Raw genomic sequence first — 27,715 nt, 5'->3', positions numbered from 1 at the left:
AAAGAATCATTGCTATAATCTTTATGAAAAGATTTCACATATTTAAAAATCTTGGATTTTTCTTGTGACCATAACTAGCTGATTCAGTTTTATTCTTTGTTACAATCTTGTTTTGGTGTAGTTTTAATGTTTTGATACTTAGGTTATGTGAAACCAGTGATATGGGTGTTCTTTTTCATGTGTATTTAGAACAACTCATTATTTTGGCTTTTGGTTGGTAAGTTGGCCTTTCTTCCTCACTTTTTTTCCTTAATAAGATCTTCTGTGGAAATAGCCTACAAAGTATTCATGCGGTATTTATCTTCTGTCCTAAATATGAAATATTAAGGAAAATAGTTTTTTGTTGGAATTCCAATTTAAATCAAGTGAAGAGGCTCATAAAACATTGTAATCAGTAAACTCTTATGGATGAACAGCACTTTTCCATCTTCAGAAATTCCAACTGCTCCAATGTTTGGGATTATATACCCATCTAACTGCTGGCCTTCAAAGTAATCTTGGAATATAAAATAGGATTATAAACTTTTCTTTTGCTCCTGGATATTTGAGAAAAAGAACATGAATTGAATTCCTTTTAATGGAAGTCTGCCATAATTAACTGCTTAAAGGAGAAAATCTATATATCCATAAAATGTTACAAATGTATATATATATATGTAAATCAAACTTTGAGAATTGCTGTACAGCATTGAAAAAGGTACTTTAAGTACTGCCACTTAGAAACCTTACTTATTATAAGCAGCTGAAAACCAAATAATTATATTTTATTTATTTAATTATTTGTTTGTTTATTTTAATGCATTTAAGCTCAGAGTTCAGTTTTTGGCTTTCTATTCTGCCAAAGCATTTCAGAGTTTATTAAAAAGCCGGGGGAGATGGGTGGCAGGGCTATGTGTATGCTTGAGACCTGAGCCAACATTTGTTCTCTGAACCATTTCAAATAGCTTTTACTCTCAAATGGAAATTATTCACTGTCCTTCAAGTCAATTAATTTAACTTTTCATGAGGTCAGCCTGAGCAAAGAGCTGTTTTCTGTACTCATTTGGCTTAGTTAAGCTCGGGAGAAGGACATGCAAAGATCAGGCAGTGTAGCAGAGAAATCTCTGGTGGTGATATGTAGGTGTGTTTCTAAACTGGTGCTGGAACTCTGAGTTATTTTAAAACTTTTCTAAGACCTTATGCCACAGTAATAGAGAAAAGACTCTCAATCAGGCACAAGAAGTATGATCCTGATTATGTGAATGACTGTGTTTACATTTATTGCTAATACAGTCTCTAAATACGGCCAATGCAGTATGTAACAGAGGCAAATCTAAAGGGTTTCACTGTAAGCAGGGCCATGGAGAAACAGACAGGTTTGGCTCTGGCTGTGAAGTAAGCACCGTTAAAAGGCAACAAAGCACCTATGTAGTGTCTTTAGAATTTTATCTCTGTATTTGACTGGATCTTAGTGCTTTTACTCACCTGTTCAAAAGTGAGTCCCTGCCACCACGGGGACCCACCTTGAGGATGCCTACGACCTCCTGAGCCCAGCTGGCCCAGTCTCCAGCAGTGTTCTACACACTTGCAGGCTGATGTGCACCAAAGTCAGCCACAATCATCACAGCCTTCCCACGCTGAATTATTCATTGTGCAAGCATCAGACAGTTCCTCCTGCAATACCCACCTGGGGTTCTTATCCTGGGGCAAATCACGTGGTCCATTAGAGATGTGAGGGGGGAAGGGGGCAAAGACCTGACTGTAGACCTGACTATCTCTCATTGCTTCCACAGACCTTTGAAATAACCAAGGGATGTGTTTAGTTAATAATGGAAATAAAGCAACAGCATGAATGGGTGGGAGCACATTAAAAGCTAGGCATTATTAAATCCAGTGTTGGCAAAATATTGTTTTACTACATTTGCTAAGAATCACAAGATCTAATCTAATATTTAAAGATATTAAATTCTTAAATAGAGATATAATTTAGAAAATAATGAAAATGCAGGTTTTTAACTCTTGTGCTGTATATTAAAAAATATTTTAAAAAGTCAGTCCCAAACATTGGCTCACAAAGTCCATCAGGCAGGAGGTTTTCCTCTGCTTTCCACCTTTTTAGACAAGCAGAGGCAGACTCAGACTCCTGCTGCTTCATAGCAGCTGCATGTCTCCTCTTGTACTTGTGCATGGGAAAACACCTGCAGACACAGCTTCTACCATAGCCAATCATTTTTAGTGGATGTTTTACCTGCGAAAAAAATCCTTCTAGTAAAAAAATAAATAAACCATAGCAAAAGAACTTAAAAAGATCAATATCTAATCTCACTCAAAAGATAGTAAACTATCATATGCAAATAAGTTCAGTCTCCTTTTACACATTAGAAAGTTGATTACCTCAGGTCATATTTGAGAACATATATGTAGCAATATAATATATTATTAACTTATTTACTCCAAAACAAAAAAGGAACTGATGTGCATCGTTATGATACATTTCTTATTCTTTGAAGGTATTTGTGAAAGTAAGTTATCTTGTCATGGTTTTCAGCTATTTGATGTTGAAGAATAAAGGTAGGGCATTGTACCAGCTTTGTAACAGACTGTTTCAAGAGCAGTAAAAAATATCATCTACTAGGAACTCTGCAGAAAAAAAAATATACTCTTTTTATTCCAAATAGATGAAAAATTGCAATGTCCTTAGATGACGAGAAGTGGGTTAATGAAATCACTTTTTCAGCTATATAAAAGCTGACTTCAGCTTATATAAACACCTCAGTCGTGTGGCTCTACAAAATGTAAATCTGCCCCTTATTGATACAGAATGTTTGTTATGGCTCCCTGCCACCTTGTCCCAACTGCTAACATAAAATCGTCAGTAGAAAAACAGAACATAGCAAGGATTCTTTGATCTCACAGGTTTTTGGATACTGCCTCTGTCTGTTAGGGCTGTTGACCAGCAATGCAGGCTAACTAGGCTTTTGTTCTGCCTGGCAGTACATGCTAAAGGAGCATAAAGGCTGCTCTGAATTGTTTTATGTACAGTGATTCGTTGCACAGTAGTGCTAACATCAGGGGAACAGTTCTCATTTCTTCATCTGTACTGCATATTCCATGGCTGTAACCAAGAAGAGACTTTGTTCAATGCATGCTGGAATGCTGTTAGAAATTTTTTTATCATTGACTATAGCTCACCATATATTATTACAAACATGTGATGCATAAATCACAGGAAAGATTTTGCTTCATCAAAGTTCCAGGTTGAAATTAACTCTTCTATTAAATTAATTCAAATAGGCCACATTTAGACCTATCTATTCTCCTCAATAAATGTTTCAAGAATGCACTTGGAGTTCAAATTTCTTTTCATAGCAACAAATACACTAGTATTAAGTGCTGAAGTTTGAAGGTTTAAATACTAAGAACAGAAGTGATGATTTAGCTATTCATAATAACAATTGAGTTTTTTTTCTGTTGGCCTTTTTCTTCTTTTTTTATTAGGTATTTTGAATTATCTCTTCAGAATTCGATGATTACAATCATGTTGCAATGATTAACACTGAATAGCAGAATTGAAGCTTTAAATTTGGGAGGGAGGCGCATGGCAAGTTTGTGATCTAACAATTAAATATGTGCTTGAACAGGCATACCTGAGGGTTTGAATTGAAATTGCATGGGAATCCTCAGTTCCAGCTTCTCCTAAATTTTCAAGTCTTGACTCTGTAACCATAACAACGCTAACAGAATGTGGAGCTGGAAGGAAGGTTGTGATGAAATTATTTTTATTGCATCTAAAGTGTCTTAGGTTCTCATAAATTGTTTAAAGGTCATTCCTCTGAAGATTTCATAAATTTAACTTGATAACAAGAAACTGGAGAGAGAATTCCCCAAGCATCTGTGAAATTCATCTCTAATACCTGCAAATTATGCAGAGACAACATCCCTGCATTATTTTCTGTGAGCCACACTGGCATGTGTAGAACTCATTGCAGAAGTCTTTTCTGAGTTGTGTGCAATTCAGAGAGTAAACCACTGTCTCTCTGGTACATGGATGATAAGCAAAAGAGAAGTTTTGTGACTTTTTTGTTTTTTTAATATAAGCATACATTTAAAATAGAAGCAAAACGTTTTAAACAATGTATTCTTGTTGATGTAATCTTAGCCTGTACTTGTGCATCTCCCTTGTACAACAGTGAGAAGCAGAATTAGATGTTATTGTACAGTGTTGTCCCCTGTGCAAACAGATACATTTATGACTGTCTCAGAATGACAAAATGATTTATAATCTTCAATATATACAACAATCCACCTGCCAGGAGCAATGCCTGGTGTTGGCAGGCTCTGGTAAAATCCAACCATTTCAGCTGATAAAATGAGTGAACCAATGCTGAAAAGGGGCAGCAGAAAAAGAAAGAAAATAATTTTAAGGTTTTTTTAATAATACTTGTGCCAAGTGTGTAGTTTAATATTGACAAAACACTTCCATGGTATAACCTTTTAAAGCAACTATTTAACTTCACCTGGACATAGTAGATTCATTCACATGAAAACTTTTATTATTCAGAGGGTAAACTGCAGTGAAAAGCAGATACATGAGCTGACCGAAATAAATATCTATTATTTCTTATTTAGCTATAGTGCAGATAATAATGCAGTGAGTAGGTAGTACTGTTAGTTAGTATTATTGATTAAAAACAATAAGACCAAACATTAAAAAACAAAACAAACAGAAAAATACAAACACCCCCCAAAAAAACTCAAAAGGAACAAACAACAAAAAATTAACAACCAATAATGTAACGACAACCTAACAAACAAAACAAAAACCAAACAAACAGAAAGTTAAAAAAAATAAAAGAAAAAACAAAAAATCCCAACCCATAACCTAGCAAAAACAAGGCAACAAAAGGATGGTCTCTGTGATAAACTACAGCCACTGTAAATATGTTCAGATCTTTTATCAGGTTTTCTACTTATAGAGAACCCTATCTGTTCTATTCCAGCATTGTAATTTAAGCAAAAAGCTTTTTTTTCTGTGAAATGAACAGGTCTCTTCTATAATTCATTGCCTTATTTCCTAATCTTGCCTAAATGTGAAATCAGTGCTGGTTTTGAAAGAAAAATAATTTTGCTACCAGCTGTCAATACAGCTGCACAGCCAGACTTTCTGTCAGGTCATTCCTTAATCTCTATCCAGCCCTCTAAAAGTTGCAGCTGAAGTCTATATTTGAGACACAGACACGTAAAACGTGTTCCTAGAAGTTTTATTTCTCTACCTCTTTCTCTTGTTGCCCTCTTTCTCTCTATATTCTTCCCTTACTTGGAGTGTTCTTCAAGAGCAAATCAAAGATCAGCTCCAAATGCACGTTCCACAAAGGGCAAAAGGGAAGGAGGAAAATAGAAGAGAAACATAAGAGGGTCAAAGAAAGAAAGGCATGTAAGAGTGTACAAAAAGAAAAAAAGGAGGAAGAAAGAACTGGAAACAAGATGGATAGGCAGGCTGGCATGAAGGACTGCTTCTTTTCTGTCGGCTGAATTAAGCTAAGGTGTATCTCTTGTATGAACTTTTTCATTTTTTAGGTGCTGCTGTAAGGGTAGCTTCTCTTCATATGGCAAATGGTAATGTGCAATGCTTCAATCTCCAAGGTTCCTTAGAGCAAGAGAAGGTGCAAATTAGTCCTTTTTCTCATTAGTAATGTGCTCTACATGCTGAGCACATTGCTTGCAGTTCTTGCACCAAACTTCCCTCAGCAGACAAGGTGCCAGCCCAGCACTCACAGTATGCCGTATTTTGATTCTTGTTCACAAAATTACTAAGCCTGGTTTATCCAGGATTAAAATGATAAGACTATTTCATGGACAAAATCATGTATTCTGAGGGTCACTTTTTGCAAAGCACAGCTTTAGAAGCAGCGGGCTGAAACTCAGCACTCAGCTGTAGTTCGGACTCTTACCTCCAGTCATCAGTGATCAGTTTACCTTCTACAGTGATTCAAGTTGTTTCTTTCTCTGTTGAGAGGATGTCTCAAGTCAGCATCAGTTGGAATTGAACAACATGTTTGCTGGTGGTTTGACCTTTAAGTAAAGTAGGTTGAAATACTAGTTTTGTCCTAGGGAAAATTTAATTTAAAAAAGCACTTCTTTTTTCCTTCTTTAAGAAATCTTAAGACTTTAATTTGTTTATTATCTAGCTAAGTGATTAGTCATTTACCTGCTAAATTTAGCACCAAATTATTTCTTCAGTGTCAAGAATAGCTTTACAATTTGTCCCATGGGAACTTTTAACTCAGTGATATAGTAATGAAAAATCTGTTATCAGAAAACTATTATTTAAGAAGGTGGGGAAAGGTAGCATGAAAAGCGGTGTAATTGTTTAAATGGTGGATTTCAGGTCTGGCCATCTGCTATGAACTTCTGCTTCTTTGCTGTAGCTGAATAAATCTGTGCCATAAAACACAGTGCATGTCACATACCAGCCTTCAATGAATCCTGCTGGGGCCTATTTCATCAAACACTAGAGGCACAAAAGGAAATGACACAGCAAATAATTTCCATATAAGTCTGCATTTCCTTATGATAGGATTAAACACCCTGAAAAAAAACTCTGTCATGAAAGATTATCAGGCACTGGTCTGAAACAGGAAGAATTTATGGAAAGAATAAAGTATTTGGTTTTTCAGATTGGTGTCATTCTCATCAGAATAACTTCAAAACTTTTACTTTGTTCTGAAGTGTTTAGGTTAGGATCCAGAAGAAATCAGCCAGATCAGGCAAGTTTCAAGTACTGACAGAATTTGTTTAAAATTTAAATTCAAATTCTCCATGAAATATAATCCTTTTCATGTATCAACTAATTTCAGTGAAGAAATATTTGCTCTGAAATTTTCCAACCTCTCTGTTCAAAATGACAGGAATAATTTATCCTTCCCCACATAATAAATGGTTTGTCTGCACCTAACAGGAAGTCATCCACAAGCTATCCAGGATAAAAATCTCACCTTCATGCTCTTAGTCTAAAATCAGAAGTTGCTTATTTCCTGTTTCAACATTTCACAGCAAACATTAAGGTTTTGTTCCTCTTGCCTAGCTGTGAAAATGCTAAACATACCTATTTAGTCAGAATTATTCATTGTGACACTGTTACAGACAATGGTAAAGGACCCAGTGAGGACTGGTCTCCTTATTTCACCTAGTCTAAGTTTGTCCGAACTGTCCCCCCTTTTCAGGGGCTTAATGTTAGAAGAATTAAGTCCCCCTCTAAACCTTTAAACTGGTTACCATAGTTTCATTGTGTATCTCTATGAAAAGCAATTAGATACACTGACCTCGTCCTTCCTTATAACAATTCTGCTATTCAACTCAGGCTGTAATTAGAACCTCTCATTGTGGCTATAGGAGCAATGAGTAATCAGGGTGTCATGCTAGGAACCTGGGAGTAGCTCCCAGCACACACTGGAGAAAAGATACATATAAAAGATGATGATGCCAATATATGAATTTTCTTCCAAATTGCCATCAATTATCACATTGGGCTCTGCAATCTCTAAAGAGTTTCATTCTCTGATTAAAGGAGCTCTCTCCACTACATATCATTAAGTTCTTGGCTTTTAAGACTTGCTGTGGGGCAAGGACTCCCTCAGGTCAGCTAACAACTGTGACAAATAAGGTCCCTTATTATTAGTTTAAGATCTATTTCCTTTCAGTTTGATTGAATGTTCTAGAAGATAGACAGCAACACATGATTTTTCTTCCATTTACTATATATCATTTTGTTTACCTTCAGCATATCTGCTCCCACTCATCTTCTGTGTAAATTAAATCTGATCTTTTCAGACTCTGCCATATGACTTTAATCACTGTAATCTCGAAAGTCTTCTATTTTACTCATTATGCATACTGCAGGCTTTTATGATACAAAGTGAGCCATTGCTTTCCTTGAATAATCTATGAGGATCCATAGATCTTTTCACAGAATACTTATAGTTCTTTTAGAATCTGTTTATACCTTGTATTGCTCTCCTTCATGTTGATTCATTTGTATTTGCCACTTATGAATTTTAACAGTTTTCAGAATAGAAGCCATATCTACATCCTCAAATTCCAGGCCTTTGTTACCATACAGAGTCACACCATACGATTCTATTCAGAAGTTTAGTCAGCTTTCTTTTATGAACATTTATGGGGAGCTCTTGTTCCTCTCTTGTTCCTTGCTGTGCTAGTGGGAGTTTACAGCATCTGAGGACCTTTGGGGTGTGTGTGTGTGTGCAAAAGGATAACTACTTTGCTGAAGTAGAGTTTGCTTCTTCCTTCATAATGGAATGAGTTGCTGTTTCCATCAAGAGTCTAGTGAAGCTTCGTTTGCAAATATTGGTTGCAAAGACTAGTGAGCAGAGAAACTTCTACAGTGATATAGCAAAGAGATGTAAATTCTGTTTTCCACAAGAAGCTAGAGTTGTGGTTTGGATGGGTTTTTTCCCCTGTATCATCCAACACCACTCCTGGAGCAGCCTGCACTGCTATACAGCAGCTGTCCAGCATGTTGGCATACATGGCACAGCTCCCAGACAATGTCAGCACTCATGTGCAATGTTCCCCATGTAATGTATTATAAACAGCAAATGCATCAGACACACGGCAGTGGCAAACCTGAGCTCACACAGTACTGTCTCACTGCATTGGAGCAGATTCATAAGAACATTTTCTAAAGGATATTGCAAAGCTTACAGTCATGTTCAGAAGAATATATAGCTACAATCATCCACACATTACTGCCCATATCTACATACTATTAATACCATGTACACTGAATAGTTGGCTGAATAATTTTTGATCATTCTGAACATGCACAAGGCATAACAGATTAGATTTTCTGTATAACAATTTTTTCAGGTAAAAATAGGAAAAGGAGGTGTGCTTTGATATTCTGAAATGAAGCAGTGTATTAGCCAGACATGTTCTTGTAAATTAAAAATGTCCTGACTGAACATCAAAAAAAAAACAGACACCTAGTCTGCCTTTTATTTTTCATTCTGAGTGAGATGAGCCACAACTGCAGGCACAGGATGCAGCAACACAGGCAATGCTAAGCTCTTTCTTCTGCATTACCGATATGTATATGGGGATTAATGAGCTGGAAATCCTGGAAGCAAATCTGAAGGGTTAACATTCTGCCTTCCAGGGTGACTTTTCAATAAGAACTCACTAATAGCAGAAGACATTTTTGTCAGGCAGGATAGATTAGGATGTGCACTGGGATGGAAGTATTCAAGTGCTATTTAATCTGTCTTTCTCTGTTGCTCCTCCTGTTTCAACTAGGAGGAGTTTCCTGTCTAAAAGGATTGCAATGGCTATATCTGTATTTCAGATAAGCTTAAGACTTGTATAAAATGTGGTGCTGCTAATTAGTCAAGATGTCATTAGTCCAAGGAAATTAATTGTACATAAATAATGTGGAGTTTCGGCTTCATGGCTCAAGAGATAAATTCAGTCTTTTCAGAATTGTCCGTCTTAAAAATAAAATAGCAGAAGAGGATTATTAAGGAAGCTCTTCAAAATTCCTATTACCCTGCTAATGAAGATTTAACACATAGCCCAGAAGACATGGTTGATCTGTAATCCTTAAGGTCCTTACACCACAACAGCATTGGCATATCCCTGGCTGCTCTCATCAGAGAGAAAAGTAATTGTGACTTTGAAGAAGCAACTTATCAGCCTCCCAGAAGTACAGACCATGCTCAGCAGTGGATGGGTAGTTAAGAGTGTTCTTCATTATCTGGACTTCAAGGGAGTCATCTCTTGGGTGTATGCAAAGGCTGCTCTGACCTGGTGCTGTTAATCAAAGTTCAGTTCAGGACTGATTGTATGAAGGATTGCACAGTATAAAGATGAAGTTTGACTTGATTTACTAAAAAGATGCATGGTATTATTACTGTTATTCACTGATACAATTTTGCAGTAACAGCAAAATGAAGTCTGGGGGTCAAGACTATTATTTTGTCCTTGTAAAAGCATAGGATTGTGTATTCTGAGCCCCCAATACAAACACTTAGGGAAACCTCATCCATCTCCTCAAAATCACTGTAAACTTACACCATGATTGTCCTTGCCACCTTTTTTTCCCAATATGTTTGTTTTATTACTCAATCAAAAGAGGGACTCTTCCAGTTTTTTTTATCAACTGCCTAGTACTTCATGCATTGGACAGAGTGTGAAGCCTACAGGAAATGTCACCAGATGAGAAGAACATCTTTTCAACACCCACGCAACAACACAGCTGCAAAGGACTGCACAGGCAGAAGGCCATGGAGAGTCAGACTCAGAGAAGGGGGTACATGTATCTCATTTCTTAAGGATGATAGGTTCTGTGTTTTGTCATGTAAGTTTTGCATAGCTTCTAACCAACTAGTTTGATTGGTTGGTTATTGCCTGCAATAGTTTCTGGATTTTGTTAAATATAAAATAATATATAGTGGTACAGCATTTTCAAACCTGTAAAAGATTTTCATTCTGCATTTTTTAGCAAAACCTTCAGCTGCCCTAAAGAAGACCATGCCTAAAATATTTGTTTGTTTTGAAAGTACACCTCAGCTTTCTAATACAGAGAAAAAACTGGAGTAGTTTGATAAAAACTATTTATATTTTATTTACCTTCATGATCTAGAACTTTTATCTTCTCTTCTTCTCTAATCTAAGTTATTGGCAGATATTGGTTCCAGAAATCTCATTCTATCCTTTCCTCTCAAGTTACAGAGTGAGTTCTCCAGCACAGTTATCACTGTAGTCAGATAGAGTTTCTAGAGATGATACATATAAAAGGAACAAAATCTTGCAAGACATTTATGAAACGAGATTGTTTTGAATATTTAAGACAACTTTCCCTCTATTCTGGGAACAGAAAAGCTTGGCTTCATTAAAAGCCAGAGGCAATGTTTGTATCAGCTGAGACCTATTAATGAGCAATTTTCCCAAGTTTTTCTGGGAGACTCACTGAAAGTTGCAGGCTTTTAAACTAGCTGTAACTCTTACTTTCTCTTGTCCTTCTTTTTTTTTTTTTTTTACTTGAGAAGATGGAATTTTGTTAGTAATGAAAAAACAAATCTGATAAAGGGTTGAATCAATCAATCTCCTAATTATAACCTAGATTTTTCTGACACTCTTATATTTTACCTCAGTGGCAGAGATGATGGTTAAGATTCCCTATCACAGTTAAAAAATAACAAATAATTTTATGCGTGAAGATACATGTGGCAGCACTTAACCAACTTATTTACTTTTTAATTTTTTTGTTGTTTAGGACTCCTTTTCTACCCTGATCTTTAAGGATTAGCCCTGCTATTTTTACTATCATCATCTTTTTTGCCTTCACTCCTCCCTCTCCCTATAAAATAGTCCCCATGCTTCATGCTTTACAACATTTTTCCCATTAATTTTTTTTTTTAATTTTTCCTTATAAATTACCAAGTTCCAGAGATATTATCTTTGCTCTACCTCTATCCATTTTTACCCTTTTCTTTTTTCCCCAGCCATGTCAGTGATACTTACAGTAACAACCTAGATGGACACGGTGGAAAATCATTTCACTGGCTAAAATTACACCTTGATAGTCTGACATCAGATTCCTAAGTGGTATGTGTCATGTAGCATTCAGAGATTTGAAGAGGAATGAATGGCTAAGCCAAGGGAGTTAGTAGTTGATCACAAAACTTGTGTGCATAGGAAGATAAACTAAAAGATGCTCAACTTTTTTTACCCACAATTCAAACATAGCACGAATATGTGGAAATACTCCATCAGTAAATGGGAATACAGCATATGAAGATATATTTATATATTTCTGTGTACTAGAATTTCCCTACAGTCTTACCAGTACACACACTTGCTTTATGAAGTACCTCTTTGCAGCTCTGAGGTGAATTATGTCCTGGTGCCTCCAAACCAGCAAATGGCACCTCTCCTTGCCACTCTGAGTAGTGCTTGCACACAGCTGCAGATCTGTTTTCTTAGTCTTTCTTTTACAGCCAAGTAAGTTCTGCAGTGACAAGAATGAGGCCAATTTTGGTTAAAAGCATATCTAGTTCAACAGAATATCTGGCAAACAGGGAAAAAGGAAATTATACAATTGAGAGCAATCAGAAAATTCTTTTGATGGATGATTACCAGCAGATTGCAATGTTTCTACATGGATCCACAGAGCTTGGTGTCAGCCCAGCTGCAATTTGACATTTTTATTAGATCATCAGTCTGCATAAAAGAGCAGCTTATGAATAACATGATTTTTTGTAGTATGCTGAAGGAGAAGGAGGATTGAAGAGACCAGGTATTTTCAGTCACTGAATACAATGGGTCTCCAACTCAGCCAGAGCTGCCAGCTCAAATTATACCATTTTTTCTTTAGATATAGCATGTCAGAATATGTCACTGGCTCTAGTTTCTAAAGCTAGTATTCATTAGTATATCAATTAGTAACCTTGAATAAGGTAACCCTTTAACCACAGAAAACCCATCTGTGGTGTAAATGGGTTAAATAAAATCTCCCTCTGTCCACTGTATTGGAGTAGGGCTGGAACTTCCATTCTGACATAGTCCCTGTTCAGAATTTTTTAACCATACACTGAATTGCAATGAATCGTGCATCAGTCTCTTTTGGTCTTTGGTGAAGTCACCTTCCTGTCATGTCTGAAACTGGGATATTGATCTGGTTTCTGACATGCCCTGATCCTTTAAGGATTCTAATTATCATTGCAGCTACAGATTCTTGCTGCTCCTGTCACTCCACCCTTCCTCTTCCTACATCCAGCACTCTTAAGTCATTTTCTGGGAAAGTGAAGTACTCCTGTCCCACTGAAATGCCTTTCTGTCCCTCTGAAGTGCCTAGTTACCTCAGAGTGCAGCTGCTAGGGTAAGGCATGTAGGCAATACCTCGTGCTAAGCTATGGCAAATAGCATGAAGTCCTCTCTCACATATTCAAATTAAAGAACTTTAATATAAAGATTTAATTGTGTATATGTGAGGTTTTATACTATATACTTAAGGTGAAGAAACTACAATTTCAAAATTACATCTTAAGAAGAGGTGACTATGGAAAAAAATCATGGTGTAAGAGTTAGAAAGCATCTCAATATGTATTACAGCCCACATTAATAGTTTATGAAACTGTAAAGAAAGAAATCATAGGTGAAAAGAATTTTCCATTCATTTGACATTAGTAGGACTGAAACTGGACAACTGCTATCACTTCTTTCTGATACACCCTTCTAAAAAAAGTTTAAAATTTATGAAGCTCATAAATCACCAGCCATGCATATAATTGGAAAGCTGGTAGAACTCATTCCTTCAATACACTCAGGATAGGGTCCAAACACCATGTGGGGTGCCTGAAATTAAGAGGTCAGTATGTGGCCGTCCCCCTAACCCTTCAAGCTGCAGCCATGTTGAGATTCCCCAAACTGCATGGGTCTCACCTAGGTGTCTTGGGTCCCTTCACTCTCATGAAGACAGAAGGCCACAATAAAAGCAAGTAGACAAAATCTTAATTGAGGCAAATTGAAGTGACAAGTGATATAGGCCTTTTTGTTGAATTTGATTAACCATTAAGCAACAAGTGTAAATCAAAACAGCAAAGTTTTGTCAGATATTTTATATTTTGGTCACTTCAAATCAAGACGAAATTTTACCAAACAGAATCTTTGGAATAATTTTACATGGCTTCATTCAAGTGTAGCTTTGGTTTTTACAAGGTATTTGTTGGAGAGGTACCATTTTTACAAAAAAAAATTGAAAAACAAGAGAAAATTAGATGACGGGAGAAAAAGATCTTTCTCATACTCTAATTGTGTATCTTTCTCTACATTAGTGTTCCAGTCCCTCAACTCAGATGTGTATTTAACCCTCGCATGGGGGATACATGGAAATTGCTGTGAGTGAGCAATATGATGACATTATGGAAAAGGAAGCCAATTCTGGCCTCTGAACTTAGTTTTATTTTTTTCTCTCTTCTTAGTTTGCTTTGTGTATTTCTCACTTAGATTCCATTATATTAACTTTGATGCTGCTCTTTGTGATTCCTGGATAAGCTTTAGCCACTGGCAAAAGTGCTCAAAACTTTGGCCTTTCCTCCGTGCTCATGTCTGTTTATGATCCTTTCTCCTCCCTTCTTCAAGAATTATTGTTTCATTCATAGATGTGGAAAAGGATGGAAAGGAAACCGTTGCCACATAAGTGCTAAGCCTCTTCAGCCTCCAACTTCCAGTCTCCTACAAAATGGTAGGTCTGTAAAAAGAAAGTAATGTCTTTCAATTCATTGTTTGAGTCTTTCATTTTACTTATTTCTGTCTTTGATTGCTCTGATTTTGCAGATATTTGGATTGGATTGGGTATCGGTTTCTTACTGATTAAAATTACAGCTGCTGCCTTGTATTTTCTTTCCAAGAAGAAAGTGCCAGAAATGTAAGTAAAACTTTTATTTTGCATATAGCAAACTCAAATGTGGCACAGAGCAATGGCCAACTGCCCAGGCTCATTGGTTTCAGCTTTTGAATCTCCCCACAGTCTGTCTTCATATGAAACACTGAGCAGAAAACGTAACTTTGCAACAAAAGCTGACCTTTGTGGGCCCCAGTCTGGAAACAATGAGCAATGGCTTGATTGCCTAGAATGTTTTGATTGTGGCATTTTATGAGTATTATTAAATTATAAAATCTGGAGGTTTTTAGGATATGCCTTCAACTGACAATTCAGTATTTCACAGATACATTTACAAGCCCTTCCTGTCATCCCTCTGATAATCTCTGCTTTTTCTCTCCTTCGATAATCTCTGCTTTTTCTCTCCTCCCCAACTGTTTACTTTACTCTAACCTCTGTATTCCTTCTCTGCCTATCTCTCAGCTTAGTCTTCTAGATCCTTCTCTGCCAGCAAGGACATAGCACTGTCCCTTCCTCCCTTTCAGCAATTCCTGTTGCATATTTCCTTGTCCATTTTTGTGCTGTTAGATTTTCCTCACCCTTCATTTTCTTCTCCAGAATTCATCTTCAAAGCTGTCTCTTTTCCTTTAAACTTGTTCTCTGCTATAGACTTTCCTCTCTTTGGGGATGTTGTTATCTCCCAAAGTATCTACTAAACTGTGCAGACTCCTGTCCTGACATTATTGCTGCTGACAAGTCTCCTATCTCTGCATGCTCCCCTGACAGGTAGAGCTGTCTATGGACACAGAACAAAATGTTGAAGCAGAAACCTTTATTGGTTGTGCTTCTGTTAATTGAGTGCATCGCTTCACCTGCTTTCCTTACATGTCCTTCCTCTTCTTGAAAGCTGGAATAACATTTCCTTATCTGATTTCACAGGGCTTCAAGATTTAATTCATTCACATTAATACAACCTGCCAAGGCACACATATGGAAAAGCACTTCAGAAGTGCAAGATTACTTGTATTGTAAGAGCTGCTGCATTTTTCTTTCTGTGATTTCAATATTTGTCTTTGAAAAAAAGAGTTTAATTTCTCAAAACATGTTTGATAGTGTTTTAATTTTAAAAATATTGTTGTTTCTTACACTACTTCTTCTGTGCTCTCACTCAACACTCCCTCTATGTTTTCCTTTCATAAATGTCTACTCAAAGGCTACTGCACTGTCATTCACATCTCTTTTACCCATAAATCTATATTTAGGGAAGATTTTTTTTTCTTATAATTACTTATGCTACTGAAAAAAATAAAGTAGTCTTTTTTGTACCCTGCTGCGATATGATGCTAAGCAATATGGTCCTATCAGGTATAAAACAGGGATGAATGAGGATCTTCTTAGTAGGCTCTAAGAATACCACAGCCCTGATATGCAGAGAACCAGAGCTGTGAAAGAGAGGATTAGACAAGCTTACAAAACAAAGCTTATTCTGGCCTTGATTGTTTTCATTAAAGCTTCCAGAAAGGTAAGTCATGATGATGGAAATTTTTGTGACTACAAATCTTGTCTATTAGAAATTGAGATTGTCAAATCATTTTGCCCACACTACAAATATTTTTTTTATTTTCCTTGTTTTCAATCACAGTCTACTTAACATGTAAGTCAAAATGCTTTTATAGGCATCTTGCTAAGAAATAATCTAGCTAATAAATGGCAATTTGTTTGAAATTGTGAAAACAATGAAATCCAAAATTTTGAATTTGAGAAGATAAGTTCATCCAAGCTCTTCCTCTTCAACTACCTAGTGCCTACCATGATTTGGTATGCAAAAATCACAGCTGGAAACATAGTAGTAAATTAAGGCAAGTTATTCCTGAACTGCTTAATCAGTAATCAGAAGTGACTAGTCAAAATGCAGCCAGTGCTAACATACTGAAGTTTGGATCTTTAGGATAAGGCTTTATAATAAAAGGTGACTTGCATTTGCATAAGTCTGTAAAATGTACAATGTGACAGCACCACACAGAGGCATGAGATTTTACTCGTGATTTTTTTTAAGGGATTTGATGAATGAGAGGATTTTACTGGCACATAAATGATATTTTCCTACAGTTAATTTTCACTTGTGTCTGCTTTTAGCCCTCCTGCAATGTTGTTTTCTTAAAGTCATTAGGCACTAGAGTCACTCTAGGGAAGCTTTCACATGCTTGAGGCCGTATTTGCTACCTTTTGATAAATTCTTTTGCTAGCTATTTTTATGTCATTTCTGTTAGTGTCCCCTTGCTTTACTGTATAGACCCACCCATGCAGGCACTGGCAGATGGTTCTCCAGAGGCACTAAGGAGTTGAAGGTGTTAGCCCCCATGACATCTTAAAATGTTGCATAGGTCCATCTAAGTCTCAGGACAAATAATACAGGAATGTGCACAAGAGATGGAGAAGCTTAAGAGTCCAAGAGAACTCTTTCTTTTTTCATCAGAAAACTAGGTAGGAGGCAGTAAGGATAGGCTGAGTGCTCATCAGGTGATTGCCAGCTAGAAATTTGTCACTAACAGCAGTGAGAACCTAAGTCACATTTGTCCCTCTTCTTCTCTAGAAACAATAATAGTACCTTAACCCTTCCCTTCAACCTAGAATGGATGCCCTGCTTCGCCTTTTCTTTCTCCTACTGTGCAGAATTTGATGTCTGATCTGCAGGCTTCAAACACTCCTGTTACTGAGTGGGAGTTACTGGGAGTCATCATGTAAGTTTACTTTCTAACGGACAAAGGCAGCTTTACATGGCTTGGCAGCAGCATACTTCATTACCATGACAGCATTCAGATATGTCAGATACTTCCCAGTCCCCAGCTGGGGATATGTGAAACTTTTGTGTAGAAACCCCAAATCAGAGAAGCTTGTTAGTTTCTCTCATTCCTGTTTGCACTATAGAGATGATGTTCCCTAATCCAGAAGGGAAGGCTGCCAGTTGCTCCACTCTATCAGTGACATCTGTCCTTGTTGACCAAATAGAAGCAAAGCTTCATTTTAGCTTCCATTTTTTTTTTTTTTTGCAGCTGCCTTCTAATGCGTCATTGTAATTTGAAATGTGAGAGTATGAAAAGTGACTTTCTGTTCAGCCAAGCTATGCCTTTTACTATTGCCTCCAAATCAGTCAACATTCCTGGATCATTTCAGTTTGTTTCTTTCCTGTTCCTGAACTGTGCCATCCGCTGCAAGGCCAATGTACCACAGCTATTACCAATTCTGTCAATCTTAATGGGCACAGAACATTAAATTTTTTAAAGCATATAACAATGTATCTTGCCACACAAGCAAAAGAGTGAAAAACTGAGGTGTTATGAGAAATCATTTTAAAATTATAGAAAATCATGGAAAGAAAAGGCCAACAGAGGCCATTTTTCATCCTGCCACATCACAGACTCAATTGTATCACTCCTGAGTTCACATTTAAAAACCTCTACCAACATGCATTTGATGGCATCCTCAGGCTATATTGGTACCTTGGGCAGAAAGAAGTTTGCTGTTAGAAAGTTATTTTCCAACTGCTGATATGTCTGTTTATCATTTAAGTTCATTCCTATTCACCATGGACAATATCAGATCATTCCCTTCCTCCTTGCAGAAAGCTTTTTCTGTTCTTGAAGGGAGTTGTCATGCCTCCTTACAGGCTGCTTCCTTCAGGGTAAACAAGCTCAGTGATTTTGTCTTTCTCCATAGTTAAGGTTTACTTACAATTATGATGATTCCCAGTTTCTGTTGCCAGACTTTCTGCAATTAGACCATAGTCTTCTGGAGGTCTGGTGTGAAGGAACGAGTGGTGTATTCTGAGGGAAGCTCTCCAAACAGATCTGAGGGGCTGCCAGAGGTCATTGCTGGCTGTGCCTCTGTTCCTATATCCCAAAGAGATAAACAGAATGACAGCAAAATGACATTTAGTGAATCGTTTTCAGCTTGTGAACTGGAACAGAGACAGATACAGTTCATGTATAATGGGAGAAAAATGTGCAGTTTTATGGGAAAAAATAAACCAAAATTTGGAAGCATTAGCCATAAATGTTGTTTGGGAATTGTTGTACTATTCTAATGCTGCTATCCAAATCCATTCATTCTTCTGTAGAGTATTGCTGTTCTGAAGGATGAGTGCTATAGTCAGAAGTTTTCAGTTTTTCTGAAATGTTACATTTCAGAATGTAACCACACACAGGAACGCTGCACAGAAACAGGAGGAAACACGCTGAGGCACAGCCAGTCTCTGAAATCTGTACCCTTCAAGATCACGAAGATGAAAGTTACAAAGGAATGATTTAATAAAATAAAAAATTACTTCCCCAAAGTGACTCAAAAGGTACAAAGTACAGACTTAGGAAACCCATACAGCATATTAACAGTCAAATCAAACATCCAAGTGGCCTGTACATTATTTTAAATGCAGCTTTTGGAAAGTCTTCTCTTCTCTCTTTGCATCATGCCTCCCATTTCTTTTATGGGATATACAAAATATAGCTTACTTCAGCAAAACTAAATTTAGTTGAAAAGATTTTAAACATGCTTTGTAAATTAAGATCTTGAGTTTTAGTTTTTATTAAGAACTGCAGCTTTAGCCCACCTATAAAAATCTTTTAAGGGATTATTTTAATTAGTAGCTTAATTAAATCTTTGGTCGACTAGGACTTTGTTGTTGTTATGGATCAGATGATAAGCATTCCTCCAGTACTGTATTTCTTAAGAATCTGTGTTCTGTATGAAAGTTTTGTTTTTTCTTTTATATTGAAAAGTACAAAATTATGAGCTCTTGCATCCAAAAAAATTAAACCTAGATACTTTAATTTTCCATTAACAAGAATGATGTTACTCAGCAGTCTGTTTATACACTGGTGGGTATTTTGTGGAGCATAAAACTTCTTTCTGTCTTTGTGAAATTGTAGTGGAGAAACCTCTGATAAGGCAGTAGTTTTTGCTACTAAAGAATGCAGATGAGTTTAGCAAAGCTGTGCCAAATGTTACCTCAACCCAAGATGATTAATTCTCTCCATTCCTATTGTAGTATTTCTGGTTATGTTAGAAAACCCAGTTCTGTCCAAACTACCTTACACACAAATTTGAGTATTTTTTTACTTTTTTTTAACTTTTTTTTAAACTTTTTTTTACTGCAGTTACTACCTCATCCAATTGATCGATTACAGCATTTGTGTAAACATGTGATTAAATTTTCTCTTACAAATTTTTAAGGCCTATTAAGTAATTTGAAAATATTTTAGAAATTTTAAGGCTATCTATTGATATCCTTTAGAAAGTATTGCTTGCTGCATTCACAAACAGGGGTAACCATGTATCAGTTTGTATAAACATATTCATATGTATACATCTATGCATTTATACATGGTGTATGTTTGTGTAGCTTAAGTTACATAAGGTAGTATATTCAAGGTGACTTTTGAATTTTGACAAAAATGTCCGTAAGAATAGGAATGAAATTGAGAAAGTTCATTTTCCACCGAAGTTTCTGGTGCATAAATTCAAGCAGTGCCCATATTTTGGGCCATAAAATTCCCATTATCCCTAAGATTCGGTGACCAATACATATGCTTTTCATGATTCAGATCTACAGTGGGAGGACACCTGAAATATGCTGGACTCAATTTTATTGCTTGAGACATAGACAGGACCGATTTCAGCACTAAGCACAGTAACCAAAACATGTTGTTGAAGACCTTGGCCAGCACTCTGGTGCCCACAATTTGGCACAGTGTCCTTCTGGTTAGTTCTCCTCCTTGCAGAGGAAGCTGGAGATCTGTGTTCAGCACCCTCCTGTCCTCAGGACAGACCTAAGTACTCAGCATGCTCTTGCCCGAATAAGCTGTGTATATGTCTTGCACAAACAGCTCGAGTTTAATGGAGTGATGAAAGACAATCAGACCAGTCCCTGTCCTTACCATTTGCTATTGGCACAGTAAGGGTGGTTTACACTGAGAATTGTGTGACCTGTGTTGCCCTTTGGAAGTGTCTTGACTGACTCTAAGGAGAACTGATTTGCTTCATTCCATATCATGCTTTTAGGCCATACAGTTGGTTTGTGATGTCTAAATGAGGCACCAAAATTAAGGCATGCAAGTCTGGCCCTTTGGGCACTAGTTTAGAAGCAGAGCCATTCTCTTTAACAGCTTCTCATCTGAGTTTGCTTCTGGCCTTAGATTTTGTGAACCATGCTTTCATTTTAGAGTAAAAAATAAATTTTGTACACATTTTCTGGACTTCATTCAGGAGGACTGGGATGCAAATATACACTTAGCAGGCATATAAATAATCTTTCATTGCTTCACTAAGCAAACTAAATGAATCAGAATATTATTATTTATTACAGTTAAGATTAGATCAAATGAAAAAATTAACAGGTTCAAATATTCAGCTCTCCCCATTGTTGTGTCAGGTAATCAAAATAAATTATGAGACTGGCATTAGAAGCAATTATTTTCTGACAGTCTTGTGAAAAATTTTAGGGAAACATGTCTGGTTTAGTCTAAAATCCAAACTTAGTTTCTTGCCCCAATTTAATTCATACGGTGGAATATTTTTGTGCCTTACTTGTGTCTTCCTCCCAAGCAGCCATTCTGGTTTTAGCTATTTGCAACAGAAATCATTCAGTGTGTCTCCTCTGTGGTCCCCACTGAGGAACAGCTTCCCTTCCCAACATCTCTGTGCTCAGGCTGTGCTCCTGTGACTGCTCTTGGTCCCTCAGTCCTGCCTACCCCAGTAACACAGAGCCTGTCTAACAGATTCTAGGGAGACATGGCTTCAACCACCTGCAGGAGCAGCTTTGGAACAGAAACACTTTTTTACGCAATAAAATTTATTTCTCCATCATCAAGGCTAATGGGAAGCTTTAAGGGAAAATTTTTGTCTTGGAATACTGCACATGCAGGTTTTTATGTACACAAGGCGTAAAAACTGTGGATAAAACCCAAAAAACTAAATGCATCACTTCAGAAGCAAAGACTAGCTTCTGCTTCATTCTTCAGTAATTTTAACTAATACATCTGTTGCTTTTTATGTAATATTGGAACAGCTTTGATGATTCTGGGCGTCTCACTATAACAAAGACATTGAGGTGCTGGAGAGAGTCCAGAGCAACAAAGCTGGTGAAGGGACTAGAAATTAAGTCCTATGAGGAGCAACTGAGGGAGCAGGAAGTGTTTTGCATGAAAAGAGAAAAGAAGGGTTGGGGAAGACTTTACTGCTCTCTAGAACTACCTGAGGCAGGAGATTGTGGCCAGGTGGGGGTGAGTCCCTTCTCTGAGGAACAAGTGACAGGACAAGAGGAGATGGCCTCAAGCTGTGCTAGGGGACTTCAGGCTAGACATCATGAAGAATTTCATCACCAAAAGAGTTGTTAAGCATTGGAACAGAGAGCCAATGGAGGTGGAAGGGGTGGACATGGCACTTACTCCAGCTGACAAAGTGGTGATCAGTCAATCTGGACTCAGTGATCTTCAAGTTCTCAGAATTCTAACATAAATGAGTCTATGATTCTGTGATTTCAAGCAATGTGGAATATTAACAACTAGTCATCTATACAGGAAAAAAAATTAGATCTAGGCAGCATGTTCCATGCCCATTCTGCTTTTGCAGAATAAATGTGATTAACTACACAGGTCATAAGTGCTTCCAAAAAGAAATGGGACATAGAAATCTGAAGACCTCTGTCAAGAAAGCATATCTTTAGACCTCCAGATGAGGTAATGGACATGAGATCCATAAATAGCAAAATTTGTCCTAATAATCTATTATAAATTGTTTAAGGCATTGTATTAATTAATGAAAAAATTGCATTTCAAAACCTCAAATGATTATTTATTCCTGTCTTTGTAGAAAAAGATATGGGTGGAAAAAGCTTTAAAACTGATGATGATGATTTTGACCCAAAATGCAAGTTCTTTCCCAGTGAATTGGAAAAGCAGAGTACTTATCACAATTAAATAACTAAGGTGCTCTTGAACTTGGAGCCTAAGACCATGTTAATCACTGAATTGTCAGTGTGATACCAAAACACGGGAAGAACATAATCTTATCCCATGCAAAGAAATTATAGGAATGCAACTTTTAAGGTAATCTCATGTTTTATTTAATGTATAGCACTATACCTGCATTTTATACATACTAAATCGTTCTATGCACATCCAGAAGCATACATCATTTTAGAAGCAACAGATGAAAAAATATTATTTTAACCTGTACATTATTTATCCAGAATATTGGTTTAATTTCATTAATTTCAGTAGAGCTCAGTTGTAAATATATTTAGCCACCTATTTTTTTGGACTCAAGTCTTTTGAACTTTAATCTGTTTGTTTCTTTGATTACCTGTGTGATATGGTGGTTTTTGTTCCTTTTGTTTTTTTTTGACTTCCCAAGGAAAGTGCAGAAAACTGCTATTTCTTCATTTGCCAATCCATTGTACAAAGACCTTAGATCATCTGGGAAAGTAAAGGTAAGCTGTCTCTATATGTTCAGGAAAATGTGAGGTAGTCCTCAAATAGTTTTCCATTAAAAGAATGTAATCCCTGAGAAAATGCTATTTAATAAAATAAGTGAGAATTAAAAATTGACTTAATACTCAGATCAATTCCAGTGCATTTTCAAAACATAGTAAGAGTTGAAATCAGCTCAGTTTTGATAACATCTCAGTGTTTATAATTATCATGACTATGGGCTGATGATTTGGAGGAAAAAAAGTGTTTTGGATTAAATATTTACCCACACATAGATAAGAATAAACTCACTGGGACTCGTCTCCTTTTGTATCTGGAAAATAAACAAGCAAATGAACAAAAACCCAAGAAAAACCATCCAACAAAGCAAACACACAACAAAAGAAACACATCATCAACAATAAAAACACAACATTCATGATTCAGCAACCAAGGTGCCTTTGCAGACTCACTTAACTTTAATAAAGGAGTTTTTAGTTCTCTCCAGTACCTTAAATGTACATCACAATTCCCATCACTGTAAAATTCACCTCGACACTAAACAAGCAATTGGCCACACATTTCCCTAGTACCCTTTGCTGATCAGAATTAAGAAACTGATAGAGTAAGAAAGAAATTTTTGAGTAAAATATGTATTTGAAAGTGAACATATTGCAGCAAAAGAATTAAAGGCAAGATTTAATTATCAAATTACAAAAACTAAAAATCATGTCTTAAATTTAACAAGAAATAAATTATTGAATTAAAATAAAGATACCTCTGATGTTTTTGTTTATAATTTAAAAAAAATACAAAGAACCTTGTAATAAAAAGAAAAAAATAGTCAAAAAAATTTTAAATATCCTTCCTGCCCTCATTTTGATACTACCCTTATTAGCATTGAAAGAGTTAGGCTTGATTTGAAATAGAAAATAAATCTTGTCCTTTGCACAGTCAATAATATAAGATTCCACTGCAGCTTTGAATAGGATTAACTCTGACATGCCATTTACTTTCTGTAAAAAGGTCCTTACACCTGATTTTAGAGACATTAGATCAAATGAATTCACTTATAGGTTGGAGTTTGTGAGAGCTCCAAGTTGGAAATATTCCCATCACAATCATGTCCAATTCATCAGGACATTTTTATTTTAGTTAAAATAGATTCCTGACAGGCTTCATTTAATAGCAAGTTGAAAAACAGAAGCACAGATTCAGGAGAGACATTTTCATGGAAGATAGCCCCAGGCATTGTGACTGAAGTCCAGCCATGTACCAGAACTTCCTCTATTTTCTCTAAGACTGGGAAAATACATGTTTACACTAATTCTTCTTTTTAAAAGAAAATAGGCATTATGAGTTTTCTCCAGGTCTGATGAGACTTAAATGTGAATGGTGTATCATCAATCAAAAGCGATGACAAAATGTGAGCAAAAGCTCTTGTCTCCAGCTGAATACTCACAAGTTATGCCCTTGTGGGAGCCTCTGAGCTTCATAAAGAACAGTTCTCCTGAACCTTCTGAACACTAAAATCATGTGGGCTTAGCATAGCTCTACTCTTGCTCATAATACTGCCTCATAATTTTGGATCCATAGAGTGTGTTACCCAGGCGCCACATGGCAGAATATATTCTTTTCAGCTCACTAAAAATATTCTGAAGCAGTTTTTTTCTTTTTATAGTCTCCTAGGTATGCCATCTCTTCTGCTGTTCAAATCAGTGTTTCTCCATGGCATGAGGTATGTAATAATATATTTCTAGGATGCGTGTTGGACTAGTAAAGGAAATTCATTTGCAGAGGAAAGGGAAAAATATCACTTAAAGTCAATGGTGTACTTCTACTTATACTGTTAGCACCTCTGGAAATCTGAGAAAGATGACTGGGGCTGAATTGGTTGGCAAGGACTTCATAATAACAATTCTAGTAGTGTTGCTCTTCATGGCTACTTGGTACACCATACACTAAATCAGTAAGTTTCAGTCTGGGCAGACGCTGAAGAAAATGTTTAGAATTACTGAAATTCTTTCCTGAAAGAAAGATTCATATTATCTATTTTCTCATAATTTTTCAATCAAGGAAATTATAACCATTTCCTTGAATAAAAGGAAATTACAATGCCATGTACCAAAATCAGTGACCAACTGCAATTACACTATTGTAAACAGATTGCCTGAAATAATACTAAATGTATATTGGGGCAAGGGCTGTGGAGACAAGGGGAAAAAAGGTGGAAACAGATGCAGAAGTAGGTTAAATTACTTGATCGGGGCATGTAGTTGGTAATTGTTTTGGTGGATCTATGCTAACTTTATTCAGCTGAAAGTCTGGTTTAAAAATGTTTTGAGTTTTTACGGTTTTCTTTAAAATTTTACTTCTATAATGAATCTATAGCCATTTGTATGTGCATTTTAAAAAAATTGAATCACTTGGGTTTTAAATTTCCTTCTATCTTTTTTTCTTTTAGTATCCATTTAATGAAAATGTGAATGCTACTTCTTTTCCAAATCCTCTCTATGGTGTAGCAGCAGAAGACATGGAGAAATTATGTAGCTCCTTGAAAACTTAAACACAATGCAGGATCAATAGCGATCGTAACTCTCTGCCTAAAGATTTGTTATAAAATCTGGAAGTGTGCCATTATACTGTAATATTTGCAATATGAATGAATAACTCATCACAGAATAACTCTTATTAAAGCAATTACATTCAGAAAGTAAATTTATATTGAAACTGGAATCCATACATAAGTAAACCATAATTATATATAGTCTTCTGTCATTTCTATTGGTGCAGAAAGAAATTGATAATTATAACTATGAATTCATTTTTCATATAGTTCAAATTCTAGTATGTTATTAAAATTTTTAATCTAATCCAGATTCTTTATGTTTGGGAAACATAATTTAATGTCCATTATTTGAGAAATGATGACTTAAATATTTCTGTAATTTTGCATTACAAAGGGATATTAACCAACTCTTTTAGTGTTCCAAGATGCAGAAGCAAAAGAAAAGTCTTTATAAAATTGGAAACATATCAAACTAAATCAGGAGTGGTCATGAATCATAGATTTGAATATTGGCTCAGCATGTGATTCATCTATGTGACACACCAGTATATGCACTTATTTTTAAAAAATATTTTTACTATTAACCATGATAGTTACATCTGACCAAATTTCCCTCTGGTCAGCTCTGCAGTTCTGTAGTTCTGACCACAGGGCTCCTGATAAATTTAGCTTAGTGGTTGACAGAGGGTGGAAACTGGCATGTTCAGGAAACTATATTTCTGCTGAATAGGTTGGCCTCCCACACAGCTAAAACTTATGTCAGCCCATGCCTCCATGAGAAAGATATTGGGGAAGAATTCTGGAGTGCCTTGTGATTTCGATTGTCATCCTCTGTGGTAGCAGGCATAGCTCGTAACAGTGTTTACACTTTAAATAACCTGACAAAATGTCATCTTCCATAATACCCACTTGCATTACATGATCATCATTTTTAGCTTGAAGGCTTAAGTGTTCCTGCTGTGCTTGTGTTTTCTCCCTTACTGTATTTCTACAGCCTGCTTAATTTTAAACCCATTGGCAAGTCTGAAAGTTACTAAACTCCTACAAATTGCATAAAAACAGATATCTGCACTGTAGATGGTATCTCTGTTAATATCTTTATTCAGGGAAAGCAGAATTGCTTGACATTTATTAGATTTTTGGGACTCCAGACAGAAAAGCATACGGATGCCTGCTTTCATTTCATGACACACAGGGATTCTTGGTTTGGCTTTGTTGTTTTGTTTTTCTTTCACTTTTTCTTCACAAAATAACCGTAACCTATATCTTTCTATATATCTATGTATCTTTCTACCTGGAGCCACAGAACAATTTTTTGACTTAGATTTTTTTTTTTTTGTCTGACTGGCATATTGTTTCATGGGTAGTAGGAATAGCAAGGTATGATGTTTGCCCATCATTCTCCACATACCTTTCCAGCAATATGCTCATAAGTGCCTCTCTGCTGCATTCATACACAACTTGCCTTAATGCCATCTAGTTGAAAGTTACCAAATGTTATTAATTAAGGTTTTAAATAAAGAAAATGTGATCACACGTGCTGTTTTCTTTCTGTAACAAGTTTAGTGTGACTGAAGCATAGAATTTTTTAATTAAACTTGTATCTGTTAGGTTGAGACACAGAGAACACATTTGATCCTGGAAAGTGCCAAGTGTCTCCAGCTCCTGAACTCTGATATTTTGATAAATCTGTGTGATATGACTGATCTCCGTGTTACAAATAGGCATTGAACATCCTTACATGGTCAAGCACATGTACTCAAATTCTCTGTTTATTCTGCAATAGACTAGCACTACTTGCAGAATTTCATTAAACACTAAAATGATGGTTATGCTATAGCTCTTAAATCTCCATTCATTGTGTCATGCTCTGTGTATCTGTAAAAAATTACAGTAATGAAAAGGATAAAATTAACAATGAATGAATTTTATCACATTCTCTCTTATGAAAAGAAAACCATTTATTTTACTGTTTATGGTATTAATATTTTAATGTCCCAAATAAAAGTAGATGATTATAAAAAATTGTTGTAAAATAACTCAGGGAACATCGTATTACTCATCAGTAATTAACTTCTGAGAGAACTGTGCCTCTTCCGGATAATCTCTGAAACAAGGTAGGCCTTTTATCAAAATAATTTTCAATTTTTATTAATGACAATGCTTACAAAGAAAGTGCTGAAATTCAGACTTTTAATCTTCCTGAATTTCAATAATTTTTTATCTTCTTATTTCAGGAAAAATAAGAGATTTAATTATATTCAATATATGGTTATATTTTCAGCCTCAGACTGAAATTTTAAG

At 36.1% G+C, this 27,715-nt stretch overlaps 1 protein-coding gene across 1 annotated transcript in view; it reads left to right on the top strand.

The window, feature by feature from the left end:
* The window catches only part of MALRD1 (MAM and LDL receptor class A domain containing 1), a 236,672-nt gene extending 209,182 nt beyond the window's left edge, over window positions 1–27,490 (top strand). Inside the window, exons 36-40 of the mRNA XM_038161885.1 lie at window positions 14,157–14,239; window positions 14,332–14,422; window positions 22,787–22,862; window positions 24,524–24,580; window positions 25,307–27,490. Coding sequence (XP_038017813.1) covers window positions 14,157–14,239; window positions 14,332–14,422; window positions 22,787–22,862; window positions 24,524–24,580; window positions 25,307–25,408 — 409 coding nt within the window. The 3' untranslated portion in view covers window positions 25,409–27,490. The remainder of the gene's footprint in view (window positions 1–14,156; window positions 14,240–14,331; window positions 14,423–22,786; window positions 22,863–24,523; window positions 24,581–25,306) is intronic.
* Window positions 27,491–27,715: the final 225 nt, after the last annotated feature.

Source organism: Motacilla alba, chromosome 2 (assembly GCF_015832195.1).
Source record: "Motacilla alba alba isolate MOTALB_02 chromosome 2, Motacilla_alba_V1.0_pri, whole genome shotgun sequence".
In the NCBI taxonomy this organism is placed as follows: domain Eukaryota; kingdom Metazoa; phylum Chordata; class Aves; order Passeriformes; family Motacillidae; genus Motacilla; species Motacilla alba.
The sequence above is the reverse complement of the archived record's forward strand: the minus strand, read 5'-3'. Positions and strand labels throughout refer to the sequence as shown.